This window comes from Pecten maximus, chromosome 6, assembly GCF_902652985.1.
Source record: "Pecten maximus chromosome 6, xPecMax1.1, whole genome shotgun sequence".
Classification (NCBI taxonomy): Eukaryota; Metazoa; Mollusca; class Bivalvia; order Pectinida; family Pectinidae; genus Pecten; species Pecten maximus.
In genome coordinates, this window is record NC_047020.1 from 18,431,655 (window position 1) to 18,459,235 (window position 27,581).

General features: G+C 36.6%; 1 protein-coding gene across 1 annotated transcript; it reads left to right on the plus strand.

Moving 5' to 3' along the window:
• Positions 1-932: 932 nt before the first annotated feature.
• Positions 933-26,203, plus strand: LOC117330085 (heat shock 70 kDa protein 12A-like). Its single transcript, XM_033888303.1, has 7 exons — positions 933-940; positions 1,993-2,035; positions 19,894-19,976; positions 20,362-20,692; positions 22,760-22,996; positions 23,253-23,403; positions 23,673-26,203. Exons 1-7 carry the CDS (start codon positions 933-935, stop codon positions 24,746-24,748), a joined length of 1,929 nt encoding a protein of 642 aa, XP_033744194.1. The 3' UTR covers positions 24,749-26,203.
• Positions 26,204-27,581: the final 1,378 nt, after the last annotated feature.

Genomic DNA, 27,581 nt, shown 5'->3' on the forward strand with positions numbered 1-27,581 from the left:
TTGTTATATGATATAGTTACATCATTATATTATACACTGTTGTCGTTATATGATATAGTTACACCATTATATTATACACTGTTGTCGTTATATGATATAGTCACACCATTATATTATACACTGTTGTCGTTATATGATAAAGTTACACCATTATATTATACGCTGTTGTCGTTATATGATATAGTGACACCATTATATTATACACTGGTGTCGTTATATGATATAGTTACACCATTATATTATACGCTGTTGTCGTTATATGATATAGTTACACCATTATATTATACACTGGTGTCGTTATATGATATAGTGACACCATTATATTATACACTGGTGTTGTTATATGATATAGTGACACCATTATATTATACACTGTTGTCGTTATATGATATAGTTACACCATTATATTATACGCTGTTGTCGTTATATAATTAGGTTACACCATTATAGTATACACTGTTGTCGTTATATGATATAGTGACACCATTATATTATACACTGGTGTCGTTATATGATATAGTTACACCATTATATTCTACACTGTTGTCGTTATATAATATAGTTACACCATTATAATATACACTGTTGTCGTTATATGATAAAGTTACACCATTATATTATACACTGTTGTCGTTATATGATATAGTCACACCATTATATTATACACTGTTGTCGTTATATGATAAAGTGACACCATTATATTATACTCTGTTGTCGTTATATGATATAGTGACACCATTATATTATACACTGTTGTCGTTATATGATTATAACTACAGTGATAGTAGCTCACAATTGATCACTGGGATTATCACGTGGATATAAATAGTGTTACAAAACGTTTACAATAATGTAACGGTATATCATGATGGTATAAAGATATGTTATACATTTGATGTTAAAACTTGATAAGATATAGATCAAATCCAAGCATGTATTGGTAAAACCAAATCATATAATGATGCTATCATATGATATAATAATAAAGTCAAATGATATAATGATAAAGTCAAATAATATAATGATGCTATCATATGATATAATAATAAAGTCATGTAATACAATTTTAAGATCAAATCATATAATGAAGAAATCCTAATAATGAAAATAACAATTTATATACCATTTTCTATACCATGTGTGGCAGCAATGGCGTTCTATAAGCTTCCATATTACAAGCTATTTACAGCATTGTCCCATTTATACATTTTCCATTGTACTTTATCAAGGGAAGTTTGTCTCTTTTAATGTGATTGTAATAAACTGGTGTGTTGCCCTGTGTTCCTTTCTTAATTAAATGAAATAAAAGATATAATGAAAATTGTATTGGAAAAAATGCCGTCATATATTATGTTGAGTAGTGCATTTTAATATTTTATATGGTAGTTTCAGTAGAACGCGTAAGAAACACGATCTTCTAGTCTGCCTCTGATATCAGGTAATGTGTAACTGCCTCGACCAACTGGGACGTTAATTGTTTTAGGTAAAATTACCTGGCATTGTGGTCAGACAATATACCTGGTTTATTGATTAATCTGTACACGTGTCTAAACAACCCATGCTCACAAATCCTACCGTGAAGGCTTTTCGTAAAGTGCTGTGTGGGAAAGCAAACGAAGATGACAAGCAAATTAATTTTAAACCAATCAAAAATGATTAGAAACGTCTTTCGGGATGAAATGGGTCACGTGATTTTTTTATATATGTATGATATTGTCTTTGGTGTCCTGTCAGATTTTCTGAGCTACAAATGTACACCATTGTTCCCAGTAAGTGCATGGTAACAATTCTGAGCGATGTAGTAGAATAGAAACGACACCAGGATCGATAGCCTCAATGTTATGTTAGAAAACTGGATCGATATCTCATTAATCAATACTGTCGTTTAAACCAGTAACGGGTATATATGTATATAAGTCGTGCACAGAAAGTGATATCACTATCGTGTGTCGGGTAGAGTGTTCTATCAGACGTGTTCTTATGACGAGTAAGGATATTTACCAATCAGAGGATAAACCGACATGGCCTTAAAACTGTAAGTATTAAATGATATAACAAGTACTTAGTCAATGGCCTGATCGACAATATCTTCGGGGTTGTCTCATTTGATATTGTTGCGCAGTGGAGCGCTACATTAATCTGCTCATTAGTTATGAGGTTAGGTCTTCCTCGCCATTTTAGAGACTGAAATCTGATCCGAAATTGATAGAATCAGATTTATGTGGTAAGTACATGTATAGTCAATCACTACTTTACATGCATGGTTACTGATGATGTAGTACAAAGGCATAATTCACATAACTTTACGAATAAACATTCAGGTATAAAGGTTTTTCGCATGTACACTGTGTACCATTGATATCTGGGAAACATGAATATAAAGTAGGATTCGTCATTAAATCCCTGGGTACATCATTAAAACCTTGAGCACATCATTAAAATCTGGGGTACACAATTAAAAAATACATCATTGAATTCATGGGGACATCATTAAAGTCTTGAACACTTCATTAAAATTCGGGGTACACCATTAAAACCCAGGGTACAGCATTAAAATCTTGAGCACTAAAACACACGGTACATAATTGAAATCTGGGGTACGTCATTAAAATTCAGACAAAATAAACATCCAGGACACATTAAAATTCGGAGTACTTCATTATTTTTAAACTTCATTAGCTACATATTACTCGTGAAGCAAACTACAAAAGGTGCGTGATGTTTGTCATATCTGTGACACAGAAAAGTAATAAAATGATAATGATTCTAAGTATATCATATATCATCATTCTTAACAGCATTGATAAAGAGGAACTTTCAAATCCTGTCGTATTGTACTGGATGTACATAATCTATCGGTTTCAGAAAACTAAAACAAACAAGAATGAAAATAACACTCCGGCTTTTAATTATACGTACCGTAATAATGTTTTATTTTAAATTGCCGTTTTAGACACTAAAATGAGATGTTCGTGACTACGAAGTCGATGATGGGCCACATAAAATAGTGGGAAATGTTTAAAATTTTTAATGGCAGTAACTTGAAAAGTGACGTCATCTATGATTTTATTTAATACGATAAATTCGTGGTTGTTTAATATTTCATTTTATCTTTTCTTGCAAATTAAGCAAAAAAGGTTAAAAATCTAGATTATTCTGAGAGTGGTGCCGAATTTTGTATTAAACATCCTCTTCCATTAATATACACAAAGAAATCGCTCTAAAAGCCTGAAACAACTGAATGAAACGGTGGAGAGAATAACGTATACCTCTGAATTTCCCTTTTTCTGGATAGTAATACCATTACTTTCACATTCTCTGGAGTCTGCATGTCTCTGTTGATTTGATATTCACAATATCACGATTTCGGTGATAGGTGTCGACAACAGAGAGAGAGAGAGAAATAAAAAAAAAAAAAACACTCGGTTTTCAGAGATACTGGTTAATAAGAGTCACGTGTAAGTTTTATGGGGCTGTTTCGTTACAGTAAAAGATACTGATTGACATCCCTCGTGGTTCCGTTGTCACAACACGGCTCGCATTAACTTGTTTGACAAAGATTTACATGAGAGGTATCACCTATGGAGCCGAAGACGCCTAGGTGTGAAATTGAAGAAAATTTAATATCCTAGTATTTCTTAATATCTACTTTTTAAAATTCATTAATGAATAGTATGTGTGCATTGTTTGGTATTGGTTTTGTGTAAGTAGCTTGATAAGTACCCCTGCAGTCCCTTTCAGTAATATTTAAGTATGTCGCAAGTCTATGGCCGCTGTGCCACACAGGGACGATGTACGAGGGGTGGGGTGGGGTGGGGGTGGGGGTGGGGGCATCAAATAATCTACCTCTCATCTTATCCCGTTTTTTTAACTGTTCTTTAATTGAGCATCATTAAGTAAACCGATGTAAAATCACAAAAAGGGGTGGGATATTGCTGTGTCCTGTTAAACTTGTAACGCTTCTATCCAAACAAGCGGTTTGATGAATCTTATTGTGATTTATAATAATGAGTGTCGATAACAACTTAAACAGCATCAGCAGGCATTTAGCGTTTGTATAATTGTTTCCAATCACGCACTATGGCTATATTATACATAATAAATCAGATATGTCACACTTCCTACAGACACCGCCAATTACGTGCCATAAACAGTCTAAGTGGGCAGTATGGCTGAGGTGTATTTCACATCAGTATGTTAATTTATATAATTTCTCTCCACGAAATATGATACGGTTCAACAAGGCATTGGGTTAAGTAAATGATGATCTGTCAAATTCTAGTCACTAGTATCTGTCAATATCAGAAAAATCCTATATTCGCAATCAAAAGGGAACGAAGGAAACAGGAAGCTGGTATCAAATATTCAAAGAAACTACATGAGGTATCCCTTGGTTGACTACCGGGTTATTTTATGTAACTTTTTTATTATCATTACGTAAAGCTTGATAACATCTGCAAGCGTAAAAAACTAGCTTTTGATTCACAGGACACAAATCCGGCTAATGCATCGTTTTCAATATATCTAATAACAAATTAACATGCTATGTCATAAGAACTCAATAATACCGACAGCTGTTTCTAATTAATTTTTCGGTGGGAGGGAGTATTATTCTTGTAACTGTGAGACATACATTGAACTTTGAAATCACGGAGTTCTCAGAGTTATGCGTAACGGACAGACGGTTCACAAGCATATCCCTGGTTCTTTATCATTTCTACCAGCTGTCCACGGGGTACCTAGATACTAATCACCTCACAAACAACCACGTGTGGTCGAGTACCCTGGCATGACGTACGTATTATACAACCCTTTCACTTGTATTAACAATAGGAAAACTTCAAATTAAGCTAATCCGTTATTCAGATGTGGTCAATTAAAAACGCAACATTGATTACGATACTGCCTATGCTGATCACTGTTACCTTGGCGCTTACAAATAGATCAATATAAACAATACAATTGATACACTCAAATACTGGATTCAAATCCTTTAATTGATCCATATGGATAATTTTAACAGGTTGATCGAGAATGTCTTGATTGTATATAATAATGCAGTGGACAATGTAACACAATAACAACCAATGGTCGTTATTAGCATGATTTAATTCTCCGATATTTATTTGAATAGCTCGTTTGACCTCGCACGGTATAATGGCCGATCGATACGGGCGTGTTTGTATTGGAGACGTGTATTGTAATGGTAGACAAAACAATAGCCGACGTCCCAACCGGCGCCCCCCAACACGGTGTTGATGTTGTTACGGCTGCTGGCACTGGACGAACGGGATCAGATTTGATTCAGCTTGTGTTGTTTAGATAAGAACAAGGGTATATTTACACATTAGGATGCCATTGCCCAGAGTTAAGTAACGAAACTCCGGACACGGATTGGTCAACAATGAAGTTGGAATGTTAGGTAGCTTAAAAACCAGTTCATGACGTATACGTTATTTTAAAGGGATGAGTAGTCAATTACTGGTCGGTCATTGTCAGGGATTCTATTAATTTGTTTGATCACCCTTTCTTGTTCTGTTGTCACACCTTGTGAAAGTTATATTGTCAGCATCCAGACACACCCATAATGACGCCATCTTATAATTATGTTCAGCTCTTTCAACAACACTCCTTTTCTTTCGCATTACAGTGTCCGTATTGCTTCCGCTTCTTGTTAAATTCCAATTAATGCTGAATGAATTATTGGTATATTCGGAACGTATGCAGTTGCATTTCCCTCTAGTTCCAGCCTCCTAATCAAACTCCATACCAGTGAACACTGCTACCTTTTCCTGATGTCAATCTCCGTACCTTTCCCTGATGTCAACCTCCGTACCTTTCCCTAATGTTAATTCCCGTACCTTTCCCTGATGTCAACCTCCGTACCTTTCCCTGATGTCAATCTCCGTACCTTTCCCTGATGTCAGTTCCGTACCTTTCGCTGATGTAAACCCCCGTACCTTTCCCTGATGTCGATCTCCGTACCTTTCCCTGATGTCAACCTCCGTACCTTTCCCTGATGTCAACCTCCGTACCTTTCCCTGATGTCAACCTCCGTACCTTTCCCTGATGTCAACCTCCGTACCTTTCCCTGATGTCAATCTCCGTACCTTTCCCTGATGTCAGTTCCGTACCTTTCCCTGATGTCAGTTCCGTACCTTTCCCTGATGTCAACCTCCGTACCTTTCCCTGATGTCAATTCCCGTACCTTTCCCTGATGTCAGTTCCGTACCTTTCCCTGATGTCAACCTCCGTACCTTTCCCTGATGTCGACTTCGGTACCTTTCCCTGATGTCAGCCTCCGTACCTTTCCCTGATGTCAACATCCGTACCTTTCCCTGATGTCAACCTCCGTACCTTTCCCTGATGTCAGTTCCGTACCTTTCCCTGATGTCAACCTCCGTACCTTTCCCTGATGTCAGTTCCGTACCTTTCCCTGATGTCAACCTTCGTACCTTTCCCTGATGTCAATCTCCATACCTTTCCCTGATGTCAATCTCCGTACCTTTCTCTGATGTCAACCTCCGTACCTTTCCCTGATGTCAATTTCCGTACCTTTCCCTGATGTCAGTTCCGTACCTTTCCCTGATGTCAACCTCCATACCTTTCCCTGATGTCAGTTCCGTACCTTTCCCTGATGTCAACCTCCGTACCTTTCCCTGATGTCAACCTCCGAACCTTTCCCTGATGTCCACCTCCGTACTTTTCCCTGATGTCAATCTCCGTACCTTTCTCTGATGTCAACCTCCGTACTTTTCCCTGATGTCAATCTCCGTACCTTTCTCTGATGTCAACCTCCGTACCTTTCCCTGATGTCAATTTCCGTACCTTTCCCTGATGTCAACCTCCGTACCTTTCCCTGATGTCAGTTCCGTACCTTTCCCTGATGTCAACCTCCATACCTTTCCCTGATGTCAGTGCCGTACCTTTCCCTGATGTCAACCTCCGTACATTTCTCTGATGTCAACCTCCGTAACTTTCCCTGATGTCAATCTCCGTACCTTTCTCATATTTCAACCTCCGTACCTTTCCCTGATGTCAATTTCCGTACCTTTCCCTGATGTCAGTTCCGTACCTTTCCTTGATGTCAACCTCCGTACCTTTCCCTGATGTCAATTTCCGTACCTTTCCCTGATGTCAGTTCCGTACCTTTTCCTGATGTCAGTTCCGTACCTTTCCCTGATGTCAACCTCCGTACCTTTCCCTGATGTCAATTCCCGTACCTGTTCCTGATGTCAACCTCCGTACCTTTCCCTGATGTCAATTCCCGTACCTTTCCCTGATGTCAACCTCCGTACCTTTCCCTGATGTCAGTTCCGTACCTTAACCTGATGTCAGTTCCGTACCTTTCCCTGATGTCAACCTCCATACCTTTCCCTGATGTCAATTTCCGTACCTTTCCCTGATGTCAATTTCCGTACCTTTCCCTGATGTCAGTTCCGTACCTTTCCCTGATGTCAGTTCCGTACCTTTCCCTGATGTCAATCTCCGTACCTTTCCCTGATGTCAATCTCTGTACCTTTCCCTGATGTCAGTTCCGTACCTTTCCCTGATGTCAGTTCCGTACCTTTCCCTGATGTCAATCTCCGTACCTTTCCCTGATGTCAATCTCTGTACCTTTACCTGATGTCAACCTCCGTACCTTTCCCTGATGTCAATCCTGTACCTTTCCCTGATGTCAACCTCTGTACCTTTCCCTGATGTCAATCTCCGTACCTTTCCCTGATGTCAGTTCCGTACCTTTACCTGATGTCAGTTCCGTACCTTTCCCTTATGTTCACCCGCCTTCCCTTTCCCGATGTCAGACTCCATTTGGTTTTCAATTATCTATCTTTATATATTGCTTTTTATTCTTTTTTTACCAGATGAAATGATTGATGATTAATGTCATTTGGCGGTCTACTCGTTTTTAAGCGTACATACTCACGGGTTTAAACATTAATTATAACAACTGTGAGTTATACCACATTCTGTAATGTACTGTAAATTTCAGTTGAAATTTGTCACTGTACCCGTACCAACATTGACAGCGTCGTGCCTTGCTCTGGAGTCCACGGTCTCTGATCCGTTCATTGATCAACTTGATCATTAAATATTTAATCAATTTAGGTTATCGCGAATATCTGCAATGGAACTCAATCGCATAAAACACATTGTACCGGATATTCTACACAAAACTAATCCTATAAAGAATGTTTTATTAATCTCAACCAGTCTCTTTTTCGTCCCTTCCGGCAATGTTTCACGAGAAAAATAATACAGTTTATCGACTGAAAAACTACATTGTTTGAAAATCACTTTGGTTCAACCAATGAATGAATGAATGAATGAATGAATGTTAAAAACAAAGAACTAATTTAGATTTTGTCAAAGGCTATAATGACAGGTGACATCAAGTACATACCGGAGACACCAATACTACCATCTTTATATTTAGATGGATTTATGGGTAACTAGATCAGCTGAATACTACTAAAAATCTATTTGCATTATCAGCCAATGAACCCACCAATTGCCTTCGTTAAACATGTTATCATGTCAATGAACCAATCAAAACTTTCCTTACATATACATGGTATTATGGCAATGAACCCAACAAAACCATCCTTATACATGGAATCATGGCGATGAACCAATCAAAACCTTCCTTACATATACATGGTATTATGGCAATGAACCCAACAAAACGATGATCCTTATACATGGAATCATGGCAATGAACCAATCAGAACCTTCCTTACATATACATGGTATTATGGCAATGAACCCAACAAAACCATCCTTATACATGGAATCATGGCGATGAACCAATCAAAACCATCCTTATACATGGAATCATGGCGATGAACCAATCAAAACCATCCTTATACATGGAATCATGGCGATGAACCAATAAAACAACCTTCCATATACATGAATTCAAACGAATCCGTCCCCCTCCCCCTTTTTTCTTTTCTTTTTTCTTACAATTTCTCCTTTTTTCCTTTTTCAAAACACTCTAGCATTATTGGTACGTAGTTGTTTTTTGGATTTGAAATTCTTTATGATTGTAATAAAACTGTGGATGACTTTATATTATATTTATTAAGTATATTGATTATCTTAACCAGTCCTTTGATTCATTCATGTAATGATGTGAAACGTATCCTTTTGGGTTGTCCTTATCCTGCTGGTTCTACAAGTTGATACTAGATATATGTACAATCACCATTACTGACGAGTCCTAGAATAACGAAACAGGTGCACGACGCAGTTTAATTAATATTAACACTACTTTATCCGACTCTGTACTTGTAATGAAAGGTGTTGACACTTTGGCAGTAATGAAATGGCGGGTTTTTGTTGACGGTCAATATTTCACTTTTTTTTTTATATATATATATATTTTGATAATTAAAAGATTCCTCTTCGGCATAACGACGTGGCCATATTGCTATAAACCCTATATTGTGGGAGATTACAGCGTATTAAACTCCCTTTAGGTTACTAATGTATGTTAGTTGACTATACATTGAGGTCAAAGCTAAAACATTACAGGAGGTAGGATCTTTTTCAGGTATGTACTTGGAAATACAGGACTTCAATGTTTCTATGGACTATTACATTGTTCTTTGGACATATTTGTTACTGTTCTTTGGACATATTTGTTACTGTTCTTTGGACATATTTGTTACTGTTCTTTGGACATATTTGTTATTATTCTTTGAACATATTTGTTACTGTTCTTTGGACATATTTGTTACTGTTCTTTGGACATATTTATTATTGTTCTTTGGACATATTTGTTATTGTTCTTTGGACATATTTATTGTTGTTCTTTAGACATATTTGATACCGTTCTTTGGACCCGTGAAACAAAAACCAGGCCAGTCAATGAATTATCGTTTACACATTCTTCTTATCAAGAATCTTAATGATCTTTTCATTGAGGCGGTCAGACATCTTGAATTACCTGTTCTGTCGAGCAAATATAAAAGAAATCTTTCCTATAAAACATCCCTTTGAACAAAAACGACGGGAATGAGTTAAGTTAGATAGCACAAACACTGATAGAGTAAAGTACAAAGTATTACAGCAAGTAAACTGAACGCAAATCGACTTCATCTTTTTTGTTCAATTCAATTAAGAAGGTATCTTTGTATATTTTAGTTCTTGATTTAAAAAATAAGCACTCATTCGTAAATGTTCATCAAAATCATGTCCGCATCTATAATTGCTTTGTTAGGTCACCTGAGACAAGGTCTATTCTAATGGCCTTTTGTCTGTCATCGTGCGTCTGTAAACAGTTTACATTTTTTACTTTTCTCAGAAACCCCTTAACCAGTTTCAATGGAGTTTTGCAGAAACCTCCCATGGCTAAAACTCAACCAAAATTATGAACTATATTGTCCTAAGGCCCTAGGGGACTGAGGGGCGGGGCAAAAGGGGGCCAAATTGACAAAAATTCAACATCTTCTCAAGAGCCAAATAAGATAGATTTAATTCATAGATAGAAGGGTCTTATGATTCTTGTGAATTGTAAATTTCATGATTCTAGGGGTCTCCTGTTTGACCCATGGGAGGGGGTAATCTTTACAATAGTTTCTAAGTTATTACCTTTTTTAATTTCCTATGGAATTCATTCTTACTTGATTAAAGTTATCAGCATGGGATGACAATTTGATGGTATGCCCGTGTTGGCCCAGACTGACCCCTAGGGGCTGATGGATTTGGCCAAAAAGGATCAAATTAACCTAAATGTCAAAAAACTTGGTTAGAATTACCAGTTTTGTATGGCAGTTTTATGGTATGTAAATGTAAATGAAATATTTCAAAACTCGGGTGACCTGTTAAGACCTATGAACCTCTTGTTTTAATCGTCACCTTCTAGAGTTCATTGATTTCAATGTCCAAATATCTTATTAACGCCTCATCCAGTACTTTCAGTACTTTGATTATATTACTAATATTCATTTCTAATATCTTTATGGCAACCTTGACCATCCTTTGCCGCAAATTATTTTTACTATCACACACTAGGTTGGCTATAAGCATAGTTCTGATCACGGAAAGCGATACGTAAGCTATGTAGGGTGTGCTGAGAAATCTCGGATATCGATTAATTCCGGACCTCGCCTGGTATATTTTAACATTTGTTTAAACCGATTTTAATTTTCCAGACACCCATTCTGGATTTCCAAACTTAATGTAAACTTAATTTATTGTACAACAATTGTGAAACTATCAACTTATATTAATCACGTTTGTTGGCCCGGAGTGCCTGATGGATCTAACTGAGGAAAGAGACCTGAGTACCCCGGGAAAGCCCACGTGGCTGGGAAGCAGACCCCATACATTTTCACGATCGGGGAATCGAACCCCGTCCGCCTAGGTGATAGGCGAGTGTGTTACAACTGTGCCACCCTTCCACCCACACTTCTGGCCTCTATCATCACTGGCGAGTCAGAGAAGGATGAAACGTGGTATGATACAGTATCTACCTCTTAAAGATGATGGGTCACAAGTTCGCGTTCATTTCGACATACTCTTGTCGCTGCTTTGATTAAACGATGTAATTAGATAATCCATCTCATCTCTATTTCAAACTTCTATTCAGAAAATATAAACTTACAACATCAAAGTGACATAATAAAACAATGACTTCAAAACAACTGTTCAAATACTGCTCTTTAAGGCAATTATCACTCATACAGCATTATCACGTGATAATAACACGGTACAAAAATCCAGTACATGCCTAAGGTAATGTATTGATATAGGCCTACATGTCAATCGACTGCTACATCGCACATGAATTGAATTTACATATGCTTATATTGTTACGTAATACTTATATATCAACTTTAAAATATAATACCGTTTACTTTAAATATCCATTAGTAAAAATACTCCAGTTTAAAACCAAGTAGAAATCTTGATGAGTAAATGTTGTTTTTGTTTGTTTGTTTTTGTTTGTTAAAAACTAGCTGTGCCCGCCGACTTATTCGACAACAGGCTAACAAGCATGTGCAAATACACGTAGTTTACTCTCAATATATCCTTCAAATAGAATAAGAAATGTATAAACAAGTTATCCATACTACAGGACACATACTACAGGACACTAGTAATGTATATAAATTATCCATACTACAGGACACTAGTAATGTATATAAATTATCCATTCTACAGGACACTAGTAATGTATATAAATCATCCATACTACAGGACACTAGTAATGTATATAAATTATCGATACTACAGGACACTAGTAATGTATATAAATCATCCATACTACAGGACACTAGTAATGTATATAAATTATCCATACTACATGACACTAGTAATGTATATAAATTATCCATACTACAGGACACTAGTAATGTATATAAATCATCCATACTACAGGACACTAGTAATGTATATAAATTATCCATACTACAGGACACTAGTAATGTATATAAATTATCCATACTACATGACACTAGTAATGTATATAAATTATCGATACTACAGGACACTAGTAATGTATATAAATTATCCATACTACAGGACACTAGTAATGTATATAAATTATCCATACTACAGGACACTAGTAATGTATATAAATTATCCATACTACAGGACACTAGTAATGTATATAAATTATCCATACTACAGGACACTAGTAATGTATATAGATTATCCATACTACAGGACACTAGTAATGTATATAAATTATCAATACTACAGGACACTAGTAATGTATATAAATTATCAATACTACAGGACACTAGTAATGTATATAAATCATCAATACTACAGGACACTAGTAATGTATATAGATTATCCATACTACAGGACACTAGTAATGTATATAAATTATCAATACTACAGGACACTAGTAATGTATATAAATTATCCATACTACAGGACACTAGTAATGTATATAAATTATCAATACTACAGGACACTAGTAATGTATATAAATTATCAATACTACAGGACACTAGTAATGTATATAAATTATCCATACTACAGGACACTAGTAATGTATATAAATTATCAATCTACCTTATTACTACAGGACACTAGTAATGTATATAAATTATCCATACTACAGGACACTAGTAATGTATATAAATTATCCATACTACAGGACACTAGTAATGTATATAAATTATCCATACTACAGGACACTAGTAATGTATATAAATTATCCATACTACAGGACACTAGTAATGTATATAAATTATCCATACTACAGGACACTGGTAATGTATATAAATTATCAATACTACGGGACACTAGTAATGTATATAAATTATCCATACTACAGGACACTAGTAATGTATATAAATTATCAATACTACAGGACACTAGTAATGTATATAAATTATCAATACTACAGGACACTAGTAATGTATATAAATTATCCATACTACAGGACACTAGTAATGTATATAAATTATCAATACTACAGGACACTAGTAATGTATATAAATTATCAATACTACAGGACACTAGTAATGTATATAAATTATCCATACTACAGGACACTAGTAATGTATATAAATTATCAATACTACAGGACACTAGTAATGTATATAGATTATCAATACTACAGGACCCTAGTAATGTATATAAATTATCAATACTACAGGACACTAGTAATGTATATAAATTATCCATACTACAGGACACTAGTAATGTATATAAATTATCCATACTACAGGACACTAGTAATGTATATAAATTATCCATACTACAGGACACTAGTAATGTATATAAATTATCCATTCTACAGGACACTAGTAATGTATATAAATTATCCATTCTACAGGACACTAGTAATGTATATAAATCCATACTTCAGGACACTAGTAATGTATATAAATTATCCATACTACAGTAATGTAGACTAGTTAAAAATATAAGAGATACAACTACATTCCAGAAAATGTTTCTTACACCATTCGTTCGTTTTTAAGTACCTCGGTCAATATTCAGCATTGGCTTAATTAGATTTATGAAAAACATTCATTTTCGCCATTAGGTAATTAGGTTAAGTGAAAAAGTCATTTACACAAGTGTTAATTCACCGCTGAATACCGCCAGTGGTAAGTTGTCGTTTGTTAGCGGTGTAAAGTAAATCGTTTTCGCAATTCCATGCCAGTTTGACCAATGTAAAAATCTGAATATTTGACAAATATTAAATCACATATGATATTATTTGATATACAATTCATATTAACCTTAATTTTGAAATGAAACCCTTATTCGGATGTATAGTTTTGACAGACTTTATTCACCGTGTATAACCTCACAATAGGGGATGTGGTATTGTAGGATATGGGGAGTCGGCATCGAAGTGGCAGGGTGACCAACAAGGGAAGCAAAAGTACTTATATCTTTTTCTTGACATATCTATTTTACTTAAAATGATGTGCACGGTTTGAGGGAATGTTTCGGTGACTTGACTGTCTAAAATATTTAGTCCAATTTCCTGATGAATCTGCAAACACTCATGGACATTGTCAATTTGCTATGCATGCGAGCATTTTCTTCATATATATATATTGTTATTACAAGTACAGTAGGATTAACGAATCTTAGGAAGTCATGTTGCGCGATATAATAGTTTTTTGTTTATGTCGCTTTTAAGAAGAAAAAAATTATTCTTATCCAGAAGAATCGATGTGAGTACTGGGGTTACAGTCTAGAAAAGCAATTGGGTTTCGGTTCAATTAAATCGCTATTTCATGGTAATTCCACAAGTCTAACTTATATTAAAATGGCCAATTGCATCAAATAAGCGATGTCCTGTTATACCTGACACCTTGGAACTTCCAAAGGAGGTAAAGTCATAGTTCAAGAGGAGCATCGTTGTGCTCGTAATAATCACACAAATTGCCACACGCTAGGTTGAGGCAAAACCTATCTCACACCGGTAAAGAACGGAAAAACCTCGTCATGAGTGCGAGAAATATAACAATCCAACCAGTACATTGACATTACCTATCATTGTTTTCTATTACATATAGAGTTATATCCCATAGGTACCAGTGCGTGGCCCTCTACTGTTCGTGATATTTATAAACAATCTACCAGAAATATTGAACTCTGATATTTACATGTTTGCTGATGAAACCAAGATTTTTAAAGTTATTACAAAACCAGAGGACACACGCACTTTACAACAGGATCTGGACACGATGAGTACCTGGAGCAACACCTGGATTTTAAAGATACATCCGGGAAAATACAAGCATATGCATATCGGACGCACACAACAAAATATGGAACAACTGAATCATAGGCAATGTTAAGAAGCAACATGGAAATTAAAAAAACAGACAAGGAAAAGGATATTGGTGTACAGTAGATACAGAACTTACCTTAGAAAACCACATAGGTGAGAAAGTTAATAAGGCTTAACAAAGTCTTGGTCTTTTAAGAAGAACATTTAGTTTCATGAATAATAAAACTTTCCTTTTACTATACAAACGTTTGATATGATCACAGCTGGATTACGCCAGTTCGGTTTGGGCTCCTCGGAAGACAAAATATATTGATAAATTAGAGGCATCCAACTGTTTTCCAAGAATAAGCGACCTATCATATACAGTAAGGCTTAGGAAATTGAAACTTCCAACGATGTCGTACAGACGGGTTAGATGAGGTATGATCGAACTCTACAAAATGCTAAGCGGCATTTATGACAAAGAATAATGAGATTTCATAAAACTATGGAAAGACATGGCAAAACGGCACAGTGACCGAGGAAACTCAAATATATTATTTCCGCAACAATCAAGGACAACGCTGAGAAGCAAAATCTTCGCTATTTGAAATGCAAAAATATGGAACAGTCTTTCAGAAGATGCTGTAACTGCTAAGAATATATACACTTTCAAAAATAGATGATATGAAATATAGAAAAATCAGGACATTTTATATCATTATAAGGCAAGCCATAGATAGAAATTATCACAAATTGTAGAATACTAATGGAGTCCAGTGTAGAGGAACTTATTCTGTTCCTGTACTGGAAAATGTCTATAACTATATTGTCGTAATGACACAAAAAACAGAATTATATAACATATACCAGTAATTGTGAGATAAATCAATATCCATGTGGCCTACTTAAAACATTTACATGTACAGTGTCAAAACCCCACTGCTCTCTTAAACAAGTACCCTCACTGATTCTTCAGGATGGAAATCATATTTCATTTCAATGGGACAACTAAAGACGGAGATGGAGATCACACGCGAATTCATTCTACCTGAGTGAATTTTGACTATCTACTGGTAAAATATTCACGTACATAGTGGCGCTTTTACGCTCAGTCTTTTTTGTTGATGTAGTAATCCACACATTTGATATTCACATAGATAATGAGTCTATGATCCGTTGTGCTCGGCGATACAATGTTTACATATCCCCGCAGAAATGTTGGTTACTGATCAATATTGTTAATGGTTCCAGTGCATCCGAATCGCTGTACATATAGTCAGCAGGCATAAAAAGACGAAGTTACACAACACAATTCCCTACTGGTATCTTGCCAATGTAGCAGGTCTACTGACTTCTATTCAGGTCGGTCAGAAATTAAACTAAATGCGATGTGAGCATCTACATAACTCCAGCTCGATATAAATACATACTTTCATTTATATTTGAGTTGATAACATGTCTTTATTTTATATGATATAGTCATAATTTGCCTTTTTTATGATATAGCCAAATGTATGGACTGCTGATGGTTTACCTCGGACAAACTTCACCTCTAACTTACTCAATAAGAGACGGAGCCAAATAGAACCTAATGTCCTGTTTGTCTGACTAGGAACAATACAACTCACAAACAATGGACTACAGTCTTACTTTAGGTCCTTTTGTCCACAACATATTTAAAGGAGTATTGTGAAATAGACTACTTATAGGGCTCTTATACAATATGTTTTATAGAAATGCCATATCATCGAAATGTGACCGATAGCTTGCCTTACATGGACAAACGTTCGTGTTAAATGTCAAATGCGATTGTCATTGTCATAAGAAACATGAAGAAGAGATGTCGTTCCAAAATTAGCCATCTCTTACGAACTATACTATTGGGATAGCCAAGCTTAGGGCAGTACATATCCCCTACCCGGAAGTCTATATGTGATTTTCACCATTGACTTATTTTACGTTTTCGTTAAAATAACTCGTATGACCTGCTGTATAATGTTAGTACCTAAGGACTATGTAATCACGTGTTAATACTTAATCAGAAATAAATGGTTACGATAATTAACAGCCGGAACTGAAGACACGCGTGCGCATTGGTCGAAAGGATGGTACAAGGTGTATGACGTGTATCAGGTGATATTTTGCATGCTAAATATTTCAAATTACCGTTGTGTATAGATGAGTTTCAACTGCTGTAGTCACACATGCAGACGGAAGGTATACATATAGTGAGGACAAAGTGTCGTATTAAGGATTTTTATCAGAAACTTTGACTTTTATATCTTCAACAGTATTTTAATGTGTGTGGTTCACAAATGAACCCTGAGTTGTAAACTGTAACTTTTGATATTGCATAGCAATATCACTTTATATATAAAATAGTATATACAATGTATATACATTTTTATATATAAATGACCTAGTTAATGATACGGTAAACTGAATCAACACTGAATGTGCTGTTATCGCTATTATATTAGGTTTGTCTACCATTCAGGGAATGTTGTAGTTTTCTTGTCGTTTAGTGAACAAAACTGGTGCTGGAAATTGCGTATAGAACCAGAACGACACTAAGAAACAATAGATACCGGAACAATTGACGTACGTTCATTGGAAATAACTAATCAGCCGGAAAGGAACACGTGTAATATTCATTATATGTACATTACCGTAGTTAAGCAAAGTTGGAGCATACTTGTCTGGTAGTGAAGCACCAACGTGCCGTGATGTAAATTGTGTGGTAGTCTTCCTCAGACATTTCAGGAGATCTGTACCTTGTCAGTTATAGTGATAACGTGTAGTGGTATCGTTGCCTACCTACCTACCTATTTACATATGTGATAACAATTCACAATATCGGATGTGAGTCATGATGCCATTAACGAGTTTCAGCTGTGGATTCTGAGCACGTTTCCAATTGTATTTGATACTGGAGTAAACGGTTTTACAATTCTGGTGATATTGTTATTACTGTACGCTGTGTATATGAGTGGTACGTAGTTAATTACCTGATATGCATAATGGACCAGACACAAATGAACATACCGGAAGTGGAGCCGTGACATCAACCCGTCAATGATTTCATTGTGTAATGAAATATTTCGTTCATGTTAGTGAACATCCGAAAATAAGCCAGTATGCCGTTAAAGGGAGGAGCGACTGTAGTGAGGAAAGAATCCCAAAGAAATCTCAACAAGCCATCAAGGCCGAATAGCGAAAATCCCAAGAAAAAGCCCGTGAAGAAAAGAGCCTCAAATCTTAGTCACAACGCCATTGTTTACGAAGAGCCGGTCAATCTTAAACCTTTACGTAAGAAAAAGTCGTTCAAACAGGGCAACCAAGCACCTACTGATGACCAGTTGTTGATTGACAGGGGAGGTAATCCGAGATCACACCAACCAGATGATGTCCACAATACAAATCGAGAACAAAGGAATGAGCCACAACAAAGGATTGAACAGGTTTTTGAAACGCATATTATGTTTCCAAAATTAAAACAACACCATTCTATGTCTTCAATATAAAACAACGTATACATTGAAATATTTGAAGTTAAACACGTTAGTCAATGTTCAAAATATAAAAAAAAAAATATCGATATTCATTTTAAAAGACTCGATGGTATTATCTTCAAATTTGTAGAACGACTTGATCAAACACTTATCCATACAATTTCAACCCTTTTGTATCAACATATAGCTATATATCGCTATTATATTTGCAATAGGTATGTCTACCATTACTTACACATATGGAGATATCAGTGCATGTTGGAAGACTTTGATTGCTGAATGGGACTAATTTTGCTTGAGCGGGATATTTTTTAATGGTGCCTTTTATAAGGGCGAAAAGTTTCTCTCCCGAAAAAAGACGCCATTGAGATACTGTAGCAAAGTTGCATTCTTTTCGCTTTTCGCCCCGAAAAGGGATATTTAATGACGATATTTTGTATTTTTTCCCTGGGTGGTCACAAACAAAAATGTTAACCAGCCGAAAACGGCCCTAATCAGACCTAGTAGAAGATCCACCCATAAATTTACAATAAGGAAGTATGTGGAGTGCATTTTGATAATTTCTGTTTTCAGTTTCAACTGCTGTATATATGATTATATTCAAGACGTGCATTTCTTCAGGAATGTTACATCAAACTTAGCATTGTTTGTCAGAGCTGAGTTTCATATCTGATGACTTATCTAGGTAGGATCGGGACGGTGGAACAATAGGATAGGACATTCCTTTGTCTTCTCGGATGGCAGAACAATAGGATAGGACATTCCTTTGTCTTCTCGGATGGCAAACAATACGATAGGACATTCTTTTGTCTTCTCGGATGGCAGAACAATATAATTGGACATTTATTTGTCTCCTAGGGCGACGGAACAATAGGATAGGATATTACTTTGTCTTCTAGGACGATGGAACAATATAATATTACTTTGTCTTCTATTTTGAACCAAATAGTATTCTGCTACAGCCACAATTCAACTCTTGGTACCAATGATTTGTATTTCTTTATTTTCTGCCTTGCCAACCTAGTCTTTATTTAGGTGACGGTTCCCTTAAAATCTGTTGTCAATCTAGTCTTTGTTTAGGTGACCGTTCCTTTAAAATCTGTCTTTAAGTAACCAGGGGTGAAGTGAGGATTTGTCTTTCCCTTATACAAACATAATTTTCTTTCTCTTTTTCTCCAGACGAATCCTAATGATGCTGTACCGGATGAAGGAATGAGACAGCACAGATCTGTTGACTCCGGGGGGAGGGAATCTCTTGCGAGGTAAGTTTTGTCTTTTTTAGGACAGAGATTAAACAGCTTGAATTTTATGTGTCAATCTGTCTCCAGGTTAAATCATGATGTAAAACTCAGATGCTTGCCAGTTAATAATGTCCGTTGATAGATCACCAAACGTTGTCTTTATTTCTTTAAGGAATACATAGTCTTGCAGTTTTATAAGTATTCATTAACTCTGCAGAGGGGCGAACTCTTCCATAGGAAGGCATTACAGAACTAACGAATTAAAACTATGATCACTTCAGCAACTAAATTGTCCTTTAATCCAAGAATGCTTCCCTGTGGAAATATTGAGGAAATTTCGGGGCAAGGTCGCTATTATACTTCTGGTTTTCAATTACATATACTACATTATGGCCACTTTTTTCAGAGTACGTTCCTCTCCCGCCGGCCTTACAGATGGAGTGGCGGATATCATCGCCGCCATTGATATCGGTACCACTTACTCAGGCTACAGTTTCGGTATCGTTAGCGACTTGAACAAAGACAGGACGGCAATGTTTGTCAATAAAACATGGATTTCAGGCAACCCTCGGTTGATCACCATGAAGGCGCCCACATCCGTCCTCTTCACACCGGAAAAACGATTCCATTCATTTGGTTATGAGGCGGAGTGGAAGTACAGTCAACTGTCAGCCGACAAGGTCAATGGTGGATGGTACTACTTCCGGCGATTCAAGATGTCGCTGCTGACCGATGAAGTTAGTATATCACGATAATTCAAGTGATATTGTTAGCATTTTGGTATCAATAACAGCTTTCGTTACCAGGTACAAGGTCAAAAGTAAACCTGAAACGTTGAATGCAATGGTAGGAATGGTGGGTATTGCTAAAGCAATACATGTCCCCTACCGGTCTCGTCAGAAATAGCAACAGTAACATTGACCTTGACCCAAAAGTCTGAAACTCGAAATTGATCTGTAGCTACTCAGAAAAGTGCGGAAAACTGAGAAGACGGACTAACAGACAGACAGAAAGACGGGAAGCACACCTATAGTCCACCCGGTTTCGCCAGTAGGGGAATGACAAAACCAGCACACAATGCTGGCGAGACGTCGTTATAGCCAGGGAAACAATACAAACACAATGCTAGGGAGTTTAAATTATTTGAGAAATATAAATATTTACAATGATATAAATTATTTACGGTCCGTTCAGCACCTGTTTTCCTGTATATATCCTAGAGATGACACAGTGCATGCATGTGTATGTAAAACATCTTTGACACTACGGGTAGTGAGCCATACAGATTATCGATAATCACCATTCCCTTAGTAGTGCTACACAATTACTTGACGTGACTGAATTATTTAATAGGTCTCGTTATTTTCATGTGCATGCATGCGCAACTAACTGTAAAGGCACCAGACCTTGGATACGGATGCTGTTCTCTACTTTATCTGTCCCTGTATACCCTACGTACACTACGTACCCGCGTTCCTATCCGGTGCGGATCAATACTTAGCCGAGTATTGATGTAGGATTCTACATGTCTTGTTTTACACCACCACTAATGTGTCCTGGTCGTCAGAAAGCTTTCGCATCAATATCACAGAGAATCTACATTATGTATCTATACTTTTTCAAGGTCACATTTATGTTTGTTGCGCGTGACAATCGTTAATTGGGTATCTAGTGTTATTGACGTCGTAATTTAAGCGTCATGACTCGTGCTTTATTAAGTTAATCGCAGATTATTTTACCTTATATTCGATAACAATTCAACGATATCTGATAACGAAATTCGCGTATTATGGGTTTAAGATTATGACCTCTTCACATTTGGGTGTATCAGTGTAAAATGTCTTTGTCAAAATATACTGGTGATCTGACCAGGGCGGACCATGACCACAGTAAATCAGGCCAAATGTCCACTCTAGAGTCGCACCCTGCTTGAGAGATTTTGAAGTCATAATTTATATACAGTTTGCTTTCGAACACCTATGACATATATTCTTTATTTCCTATCTGCTATTCCTTGAGGTCATCATATGACTGCTGTAGGTACATTAACATTGAACAAAATGAAACAGGTCAGGATGTCAATAATCCCTCGAAGTGTAGCCCCCAACACGTCGGTAAACGACCAATGATATTTACATTGACATGGCCACTATTAATGGACACACCCGTGTCGATATAGGTGTAGTACAAACGTTCTGAGAGTCAACGTCCTGTATGTCGTATGTATTAGTTAATTATAAAAATTAACATAACATGAAGAATGGTAAAACTAGTAGGACGATAAGCCTAAACGTTCAATTGCAGCTTGTAGTCTTGTTATGATGCCTATGTACTAGTGATATAGTAAATGGCATTCTAACACAAGTACAACAGTTGTTAGGTTTAACCTATCAGTAAATCTATATATATGTACAAGTCCGTCATTGATTAATGAAAAGCAGATACTCGAATTATGACACTTTGGAAAGGTATACATGTTTAATAAATAGTTTATCGATTCTGTATTATACCCGGGTCAGTGTTATAGGTCACGAGGTCTGGCCAGGGTCAGGGTTATAGGTGACGAGGTCACTATAGGGTCAGTTGTATAGATGACAAGGTTAGTCTGGGGTCAGTGTTATAGGTGGCGATGTCACTATAGGGTCAGTTGTATAGATGGCAAGGTTAGTCCGGGGTCAGTGTTATGTGTGACCAGGTTAGCCCGGGGTCAGTGTTATGTGTGAAGAGGTCAACTCGGGGTCAGTGTTAAATGTGACGAGGTCAACTCGGGGTCATTGTAATATGCATTCACTTTTTTATGATAGAACCTCAACTCGACCTCCAGTATCCAGGATGATACAGGAAAACCTCTAAGGGCTGCAATGATCTTCGGCACTGTTATAAAGACTCTTAAGTCTGCCTTGGTGGAGAACCTGGCTACAACCATGAAAGGTTGTACGGTGCAATGGGTTATGGATAACTTCGCCTTCCGCTGGGTCATCACTCATCCCGCAGAATGGTCGGAGGATGCCAAGCAGTTCCTCAGACTGGCCGCCAAGCAGGTAATGTGTTCCTGGTGTATGTTTACACAAACAGTGAATGGGATGGTTTTTAGCTGTTGGACACCTCATTCTATTTTGTAATTTATGTTCTTTAGACGATCGGAATCACTTGTGTATTACTCCTGTAGCACCCTTAATATTTTGTATGGCGTATGTCTACTCGTTCCAAAATATTAAACCAATGTCGTATTTCCTAACACTAATTTATCAAACGAGGAGAATGCTGATATAAACGTCTGTAAATTTATGTATTTAGGCTAGTTTACCGGAAGTTGTACTTGTACCGGAACCGGAAGCAGCAGCGATGTACTGTCAGATCAGCAGCCTGCATCGTATCAACACACGCAATGGAGAAATAATCTGTATTCAGAAGCAAGGTCTGCATTACATGGTGGTGGATTTAGGAGGTAAGTTTATGTGATAACCTGTACTGAATGTCCGAAGCTCCATGATTCTGGATCGGCTATCTAAAACCAACTCATGAGAGGACTGCTGAACATTCTTGCTTCATGTGAAAAGAAAGACCACTAACAACATGCAAAGTCATGATTAATATCGATGACAGAGTCCGTCATACTTCATTGATACACGGCAGAAGCAGATCAGCTTCTCATTCTTTTTCAAATCCTTGGCCTTTTCACTAACTTTTTTTCTCTTTTTACTTTTCTTCTGACAGGAGGAACTGTTGATACGACCATCCACGAGTTTGACGAGGAAAACAAGATCAATGAACTGCACACGACGTGTGGGGTGGTGTTTGGCGGTATACGGGTAGATGGAGCTTTCGTCGAGTTCATGATGAAAGTCGTCGGTTTCGATGTGATGGACAAATTTGCTCAAAGTTTCCGTGGGGATTTATTGACACTTCACAAAGAATTCGAGTCGAAAAAACGTGTGTTTGATCCCACCTCACAAGAATGTGTTTCAATCAAAGTGCCTGCAATACTACGGAGGATCTATGAAGTGAATGCGAAGCAGCCCCTCCAACTCAAGGTGGACAACTCTGAGTTCGGAGACCTTGTGAAAATGCATGGGGATAATATTAATATTGACCCCGAAATCTTCGATGGATTTTTTAAAACTGCTGGTGAACAAATTGTGACACATGTGATGAAAGTTCTTAGTTCTAAAAGAGGTAGGAACGTGAAGACAATCGTTATGGTCGGTGGATTTGCTAAGGCTGCAAGCATCCAAGCTCTAATGCGAAGGAAGTTTCCGGATATGACTATTCTTATGCCGCATGAACCGGAACTGGCCGTGCTGAAGGGCGCCGTGTTATATGGACACGAATTCGCTCCTATCATAAAGATGGAAGCGAAACATTCATACGGAATTTCGATAGCATTACCGTTCCATAGGCATGATCATCATGAGGACAAACGATTCAATGCACACGGCGTAGATCTGTGTACAGATATATACAGTGAACAGATCGCAAAAGGACAGACTGTTCGTATAGGGGATTTCGTTACAAAAACCAGTTTGTATGTGAATAGAAAAGGCCAAAAGTGCCTGTCTCTTCCTATGTTTCTACACACAGGTGACGTATCTCCGTTGTACACCACAGAGGCAAACTGTCACTTTCTTGGTAAGATGCAGATTTCTCTCGCTTCAGATCGAGATATAAATGCCCCTATCGTGGTACGAATGGGATTAACCTACTCGGAACTACTTGTGGAGGTGGTGGACGAGAGTAATAGGCGGACAGTAAGAGATACCTTCCTAGATTCCCCAATAGGGAACGGCGAATAACTCTCTTTTGATGTGAACGATGTGAACCTGCAGGAAGAGTCATGTGACATTTGAGTGTAAAACAGTGGTGCACTTGCACCGATTATAAGTGCTTTATGTCAATATCGTGGCCTTATATGTCTCAATGGCGTGACTCTGGAGCTCCGGGTTCATTACCAGTAATGACCCGAAGAAACTTATGAAACGACTGAGGATTAAAGGCAAAAGGAAGTTTCCAACAAAGACTTCAGTTGACAAACTAATCAAATGGGACCCGATGTTGTAAACTGTTTGATGTACATGTACAATGGTAGAGAATTATAAAACATCGCTCTTTTCATGGCCAGCGTTGATTGGAAATGTGTCGGCAAGACATATTTATCGAGGTAATGTTGATTCATTTGCAACAGGTAAGGAATCGATGCTGAAGTGGCGTTATACTGTCGCCGTCTTCTGGTCCTGTTTAATAAGGAGGAAATTGTCCATGGCAGAATAATCGAAATTACATATAGTGTCACGAGGTTACGTTGTAAAAGAGATTTCCCTTTGTGAACTCTTACAAGGTCGACACGTGGTTAACCCGTAAAGAGCGTGCATGATGCCATGTTACAACATATAGAGGCCAATATCCTGGTATCTGACAATCACTTATCGAGGCCAAGAATGAATCCAGGCCAATGATTGCTAAGGAATAGCAGTCTAAGAGACATTAAAGCACAGATATACAGATCTGGACTATAATTGAAAGTCAATCAATAGTCTTATTCATTTCTAGAAAGGTTTACATTTGATTAGGGCAATCACAAGTTAATTACAATAGAGCAATACTATATTCCATTAATTTAAACATGTCAATCAAAATTTAAAAAATAAGAAAGTATTGCACTGAAATTTGATAAAAAAAATTATATAAGGGAAATAATTTAAATTCAATCATTCAAAATATTTACAGGTAACAGGTTCTGGAGTATATAAATCAAAGAGGGTATCTATCTTATCTTTAATATCGAATTTGTGATGAAAAAAATCCCCAAAAATAAACACGTGGTGATGTTTCAGTAATGTTATAGTCACATACCAATAAATAGATTTCGATACGCGCAATATAATTCCCTGGATACAGTTTATATAAGAGTGATAAAAGACACTGCTGTCTGTATATCCAAGATTTCCAAGAATACATACTTTATTTCTGAAAATACTGGAGCACAGGAACTACGGAAATCACAAACATTTGTATTTTTGTGTATTGGTGTAATGCGGTTGTCCAGTGTGATATTCGTGGAGAAAATTTCAATTGTTTTTGTCGTCGATAGCAGTGGAGCATTCATTCTACTTTTTTCCTGTCTGTCTATTGATACAGTTAATATTCAACTTATATATTTATTGCATTTTTTGCCAGTGAATATAGAAATTAATCAAACTAATAAAAAACTTGTTTTGCATTGAAAATATAAGTTTTTCGTTTGTGACCAATCGGAGCGAACCTTTGTATTCACCTCAGATAGCAAAATGGGTTATTTTGCTGTATTTCTGAAATATTCAGACTAGTTTTTGACAAAATACTCACTAGGCGTTAGCTTTTCATGCACAGATTCTCCGATAACAACAGAAAACGCTTAATTGCGTTGACCAGGCCTTTCAAAATGGCCCTGTCAAATTGATGTGGAGTAACGTCACAAAGAGACGACGTCATGAACTATGTTACTGTTTCCCGCACTTTTTGATTTTTTCGATTTTGTTTTTTAGCATAAAAATGCAATAAAAAGAAAGTGTCATGATTTCCCGTTGAATAAAGCTGATGTTTCACTCTTATGACAGAATATTTTGATACTTTTATATCGATATTCTGTAATACTTGTGAAATATTTTATATTCAACAGGAACCATTCAACATCCTCTATATATGTATACTTTAAATGCATATGTTGCTTTTCACATATTCCGAGGTAGATTTTTTCTTTGTACCTTTTTGTGGAATGTCGTGGAAATCAAGGCAATAACTGATTCTCTAAGCAAACTTGTGTCTTATATACACGATATCAAATTCAAACCACTAAGTATTACCACACAATCACATAGAGAATCCCCACTATGAATAATCAATGAGTAATTACACTTTAAATGGCAAAGATGGATAATGTTCCTCAGGAATCAAAGACTATAAATCAGTCTTTAATTTTCATATATTAGATTTATCCATATTTCCATAAAGAGTTATGAAGTCTGTTTCTGATATCACTTAGCAATCTTGGATAAGTGCATGCTCTTCCGAACAGTATCAGCATTTTTCATATGTTAGCGTATATTTGATTAGTCTAGGACGATGGCAAGGCATCTCGATTTTTCTCACTTTTTTACATATATAAATAGATATTGAGAACCGAATGTTCTGTAGCGTAAACTGTGGATATGCTTAAATGAATTTGTGTCCATTCGTATACATAATATATTATATATTTTCATGTTGTCCTCTTTATCATATGAAGTACTAATAATGTGATGTGAGCCCTCTGTAGAGTATTCATGTAATCCGGAAGTTAATTAATTACACCGGAACTCATCAAATAGCTGAATATCGTGTGTAACGATAAACCTTTCGTCGAGTACCACGTAATTATCTTAGATATAATTTATTCATACATACAAAATCATTCTCTTTCATTCAACACCAACTTTACATACTGAGAAGGATGTAGACTGTCTGTTTGTGTTTAGAAGAAGGAACTATTCAACTAGCCATCATCAAACTTGTAAAATCATAATACTATTCAATTATGACATTTTGTTTTGATCGATTTTAATATTTATGGAGCGAAGATGACCAATATCGAGGTTGTTATTGGTTATCTGA